The 5,498-nt window shown below is 46.8% G+C and overlaps 1 protein-coding gene across 7 annotated transcripts; it reads left to right on the top strand.

The window, feature by feature from the left end:
* The first annotated feature begins 263 nt into the window (after nucleotides 1–263).
* On the top strand, nucleotides 264–5,234 carry LOC120699847 (protein spotted leaf 11-like). 7 transcript variants are annotated; one of them, XR_005685662.1, is made up of 6 exons: nucleotides 264–631; nucleotides 1,850–1,966; nucleotides 2,058–2,492; nucleotides 2,586–3,974; nucleotides 4,538–4,757; nucleotides 4,842–5,234. XR_005685662.1 is itself a non-coding variant. In XM_039983935.1 (5 exons), the coding sequence occupies exons 1-4, from the start codon at nucleotides 344–346 to the stop codon at nucleotides 3,777–3,779; spliced, it is 2,034 nt and encodes a 677-aa protein (XP_039839869.1). In that variant the 5' UTR covers nucleotides 264–343; the 3' UTR covers nucleotides 3,780–3,815; nucleotides 3,893–4,137. The 7 variants fall into 7 exon arrangements, 2 of the variants coding, with proteins under 2 accessions (XP_039839869.1, XP_039839867.1); XR_005685664.1 differs by having other exon boundaries at nucleotides 2,586–3,815; nucleotides 3,893–3,974; nucleotides 4,538–4,864; XR_005685665.1 differs by lacking the exons at nucleotides 4,538–4,757; nucleotides 4,842–5,234 and adding an exon at nucleotides 4,416–4,508 and having other exon boundaries at nucleotides 2,586–3,815; nucleotides 3,893–3,974.
* The last annotated feature ends 264 nt before the right edge of the window (nucleotides 5,235–5,498 follow it).

Below are 5,498 nucleotides of genomic sequence, written 5' to 3'. Positions count from 1 at the left end.
ACCGCAATCCCTCACCAACTTGTCCACAACCCGCAGCGCCGGTCGCGGTCAGTGGTCGCCGGTCGGCTCGGTTGGCCGCCGGCCGGGGCAAGTGCAACTACAACCAAACCCAACCGGAGACGCCAAGATCTGCTGCCGTGGAGGAGCGGGCAACTCCGACGACGCGCGACCCGGCCCGCCCGCGACGCTGACCGGGACCCGGCCGCCGCCACCCAATAACACGCCGCCACCCGACCCCTCTCGCCGCTATTTACCTCCCCTGCCACTACCACTCCCCTCCCTGGTCTTGGTCTACCCCACCAGCTAGCCGCGACGCGTTCCCGCGGCAGCCGGTCGCCACGCCATGGCCGGCGACGGCGGGGCCGCCGCGGAGAGGGTGGCGGCGGCCGTGGAGGCGGCGGCGGCGGGCGGCTGGGAGTTCCGGAACGCGTACCGGCGCCAGCTCCTGGCGCTGTCGCGCCGGATTCGGCTCCTCGGTCCCTTCGCGGAGGAGCTCCGGGAGGCGCGCCGGGGCCCCACGGACGCGGGGAAGGAGCGGGAGCGGGAGCGGGCGCTGGCGCCGCTCGCCGACGCGCTGGAGAAGGCGCTCGACCTGCTCCGGCTCGGCCGCGACGGGAGCAGGATCTTCCTGGTACGCGCTTGCGTGTTTCTCTCCTCGTTTCTGCTAGATTCGCGATGCTTGGCTGCCCTTGCGAGCAAAGGTGAACTTGTGGCTTGCTAGGATTATCTGATTTCTAGGTAACAATTGCGCCCTTTAGCTTGACTCCCTCTGGATTAAGCGTGCAGATCTAGCTATTCGAAACAAGATCCTGATTTTGAGCTGCCTGTCCTTTCTGTTAGTCTTGATTAGCAGCTTACATCGTGATACATTATACTGCGTTTAGTTTGCGGTGGATGTTATTAAAAAAAATTGAGGTTCTAGCTTTAGCTGCCTTCTCGAAGTTGTTTGGGCTCTTAGATTGGCTGCTGTTTCGATTATTCAGATTGCTAAGTTTGTAGCTTTTAATTGCATGTCTGAGACCAGTCTCATTTCCATTAATTGGGGATGATTTCATTGAGCAATATGGTCATTCGGTTGCCTCTGTGGTGTGATTCGGTAGGCTTAGCAGGCAGTGTTCAATTGTTCATGCTATAGGTTTGAAAGTTTTGTCTTCTAGTCAAAGTTTTGATCTTTTGTTCGTGAGGAATTTGTATTGTCTTGCTTTGGTCAGTTCATTAAGAATTTGGGATTAAGTGTCAAACTTGTCACCTAGAAATATGTTTTGACCTTTGTTAGAACAAGGTGAACTTGTCAAAGAATTCCATGGCAGATTTGCTTTCTCACTTTTTGTGGCAGAAATGTGTGGACTGATTCCTCCCATGGGTTCTGGTCAGATTTGGTTTGTAGTTAGCTTGCTGAAATGTTGACTGCTTGTATCTTAAACCCTCCATTGCGTGGCTGCACCTATATCATTCTTAGTTCCTTTCAGAATGTAGCTAGACCATGTGCAAAATACAGGGTATTGTTAATTTGGGACTCAGCAACATTACCATATCTTTACTTTTCATGTATAGTTTAGGTCCTTCGGATCTTGGTTGATAGTTGTCGTGCTTTTGAAATTTTCTTTTGTTTGAACCTGCTTTCTTTTGTGATTGAGAAATTTGATAGTTTCAGTTTACAGGGGCTATTGGTATTCTTGTTAAAATATCTATTTTCTTGTTGACCTTGCAAAAACCTGTGATAATTGTATAGTTCATCTTCTCATGAATATGCTTTTCAGAATACTACTTTTTTGTCGCTGTCCAAAGATCTAAACTGTTATAATTAATTAAATTGCCTTTCTGCTTCCTTTCAATGTATGCTTTGCAGGTCCTTGAGAGGGATAATGTACTGAAGAAGTTTCAAGGAGTAATTGCTCAGCTAGAGCAAGCTTTGTGTGATTTTCCATACGATAAATTGGATATATCAGATGAAGTTAGAGAGCAGGTAACAATAATAGTACTACTGAAAAAGAATTATTTTCGGTTGTGGTTAAGCACTTGCATCCAGGAGATACTTAACCAAAATCACTCTGCAGGTTGAGTTAGTGCATGCACAGCTCAGAAGAGCAAAAGAACGGGCAGACATGCCTGATGATGAGTTCTACAATGACGTACTGTCTCTGTATAACAAGAGCTATGACCCAAGTGCTGAACTGGATATCCTTGAAAGATTGTCAGAAAAGTTACACCTGATGACCATCACTGATCTCACACACGAATCGCTTGCTTTGCATGAGATGGTGGCATCTGGTGGTGGTCAGGATCCAGGAGAACACATTGAGAAAATGTCAATGCTATTGAAGAAGATGAAGGACTTTGTGCAAACTCAAAACCCTGAGATGGGGCCGCCAATAGTTACCAAGCTAATGGATTCCAACGGGGAGCCAAGGCCTGTAAACATTCCTGATGAGTTCCGGTGTCCAATTTCTCTTGAGCTAATGAAAGATCCTGTTATTGTTGCTACTGGCCAGGTGGCTATATCTGATTCAACTTTTTCATACTCAAAATGCATTCCAACTTTAATGCATAGTCTGAGATAGTTGTGCTTTGTTTATGTTTTACAGACATATGAGCGGGCATGCATCGAGAAGTGGCTAGCTTCTGGGCACCATACTTGTCCAAATACTCAGCAGAGGATGACAAACACAACACTGACACCGAACTATGTTCTTAGAAGTCTTATTGCCCAGTGGTGCGAGGCCAACGGGATTGAGCCACCCAAACGTTCATCGCAACCTAACAAGCCTACATCAGCATGCTCTTCGAGCGAACGTGCTAACATCGATGCTCTTCTGTCCCAATTATGCTCTCATGATCCTGAGGAGCAGAGGTCAGCTGCTGCAGAACTCCGGCTCCTAGCAAAGCGGAATGCAAACAACAGGATTTGCATTGCTGAGGCTGGTGCCATTCCCTTACTACTGAGTCTCTTATCTTCATCTGACCTGCGGACTCAAGAACATGCTGTGACTGCACTTCTGAACCTCTCCATACACGAGGATAATAAGGCAAGCATCATTTCCTCAGGTGCTGTGCCGAGCATAGTTCATGTTCTGAAGAATGGCAGCATGCAAGCACGGGAGAATGCTGCAGCTACACTTTTCAGCCTCTCAGTGATCGATGAATACAAAGTAACAATTGGGGGAACCGGGGCTATCCCTGCCCTTGTAGTTCTTTTAAGTGAGGGCAGCCAACGGGGAAAGAAAGACGCCGCAGCAGCTCTATTCAACCTTTGCATTTATCAAGGGAACAAGGGTCGTGCAATACGAGCTGGCCTTGTGCCGCTCATCATGGGGCTGGTGACAAACCCCACAGGAGCTCTTATGGACGAGGCTATGGCAATACTCTCGATATTGTCGAGCCACCCTGAGGGGAAGGCGGCTATTGGTGCAGCGGAGCCAGTTCCTGTTCTTGTGGAGATGATTGGAAGCGGGTCACCAAGGAATAGAGAGAATGCTGCAGCTGTGATGTTACATCTTTGCAGTGGTGAGCAACAACTTGTGCATTTGGCCCGTGCACAAGAGTGCAGAATCATGGTCCCGCTACGGGAGCTGGCCCTGAATGGCACGGAGAGGGGAAAGAGAAAGGCGGTGCTGCTGCTTGAGCGAATGAGCAGATTCCTGGTTCAGCAACAAGAGGAAAAGGAAGCCCAGCTGCTGGCATCCGCACAGGCCATTCCTCGGATCGCAGAACAGGTCCAAGAGACCGACATCCCTGAACAGTTGGATAGTCCTTCACCTCAATATCCCATGGTCGCATGATGTCGATGAATATATTTGCAACAATACTGACAAAAGGTGGGCCAAGCAGTATCTGAGTCACTTGGCTTCTGGATCCATGATTCATATACTGAACGAGTTTTTTAAGCTGTCAGAGTCACTTTTAATTGGTGATTATCCCAGACGCTTCTTCCCATGCTTGGGCGCTGAAGCTCCCATCGTGCCACCTGTTTCTGGGTATGTAAATTAGCCCAGAATGTTAAGATGTGTACAGTCTAGTAAAGATGTTGCTCCAAATGTCATGTAGCTTATTACTATGTACATTTTCACTATGATACTATATAAAAGAGAAATTATATCGGCGGACATAATCAGTAAATCTTGTTGCTGTGCTACTGCATGTTGCCGTGAGTTTCAAGTTTCAGAACTTTTATGGTGACCCCTATGCATTGTAATTCTACTGGTAGGATATGGCATTATAATCTATTCCCTGTCTTGAAATATAAAGCATCCAACATTCTTGGAGAGTCAAAGTTTTTAGAGAGAATATCATAAAAATTCTTGGAGAATCTAATGATACATATTTGATATCATAAATATTATTACTTTATTATATAAATTTGATCAAACTTGAAAAACTTTGACTCTCCAAGAATGTTAGAATGTCTTATATTTCAGGACGGAGGGAGTATACATCAGTGCTAGTTGCATCTTGTAAAATGGGAAGTGTACTCATCCACGTGGAAATAAGCTGAACTGCTTCATATCAAATTCACATGAAATATTTCTGTTCTACGCAGATTCATCGAACATCTCCAGTGACTTTTCCACGAGCAGCACATGTAGATCGAGAGCAGTACTCGTGTAGGACTGTAGGAGAGTCCATGCTTCTTGCCTCCATCGGGTCAGAAGTAACTGCCGACACCAGATTCCCATGGGCTCATCACCTACCTTCCAAAGCCGTTCTCTGCTTCGAGGGGATGCTAAACGCCTTCTGGCTCTGTATTGTAGAAATTTAAAGTATGTTGTTTTGTAGAGCTTGCTCTAGCTCGAGGTATTCAGAGATGTGTATTCCAACCCTACAAATTTGTGGATTTACACCAGGTACATCGAGAGTATTCAGGTCACGAAGCGAGCAAAAGCCCCAGCGCCAAAGCCAAAGCTGTGAGCCGTCGGATCACACGTCGATCGAGCCAAAAGCAGCAAGCCAACACAAACCATGAGTCCATGAGTCAAAGGCGAGCCGAGCCAAGTGTTTGATGATCTGAGGAGGGCTGAGGCGCACTTGAGCAAGTGCCCCGAGCCAGAAGAAAATGAGCCGTAAAGCGAGCCGATGCAGAGATCAATGAGCCGGCTCTAGTTGGCGATCCAAGCCATGTTTTGAGTCAGAAGTGGAGTCGGCTAAAAACGAGCTCATGCCTGAAATTTGGCTCCACTTCAATAAAAACATGCCTCAAACCAGATGGAGTATTAGGAGTAAAATTATATTATTATTAATATTTTTTTAGACAAGGGACAAGGTGGCCTCTATATATATCCACATGGTGGACATATACAGCCAAAAACTATATTGATATATACTCGTAAAAGAATAACGAACTAGCCCTCTCTTCCTAAGTTTCATCATGGAATTCCTCATGTCTCTATCACTACTCTCATCATGGTGGCTTCCTATGTCCGTCTTGTGACATTGATAAGTAGGTCTTAGTCCATCCCGTATGCGAGTCGGACTAGCCCTTCGCCCTATGCCTAGTGTAATTA

This window comes from Panicum virgatum, chromosome 3K (assembly GCF_016808335.1).
Source record: "Panicum virgatum strain AP13 chromosome 3K, P.virgatum_v5, whole genome shotgun sequence".
NCBI classification, from domain to species: Eukaryota; Viridiplantae; Streptophyta; class Magnoliopsida; order Poales; family Poaceae; genus Panicum; species Panicum virgatum.
Note: the sequence above shows the minus strand (reverse complement) of the source record. Positions and strands in the feature narration are given on the sequence as shown.

What these genes read in the sequence shown, in the direction of transcription:
- LOC120699847 (XM_039983933.1), top strand. Translation starts at nt 344, where the DNA reads ATGGCCGGCGACGGCGGGGCCGCCGCGGAGAGGGTGGCGGCGGCCGTG. An exon ending in ACGGGAGCAGGATCTTCCTG is followed by an intron (nt 632 to 1,849) that starts GTACGCGCTTGC and finishes TATGCTTTGCAG; the next exon opens with GTCCTTGAGAGGGATAATGT. An exon ending in TTATTGTTGCTACTGGCCAG is followed by an intron (nt 2,493 to 2,585) that starts GTGGCTATATCT and finishes TATGTTTTACAG; the next exon opens with ACATATGAGCGGGCATGCAT.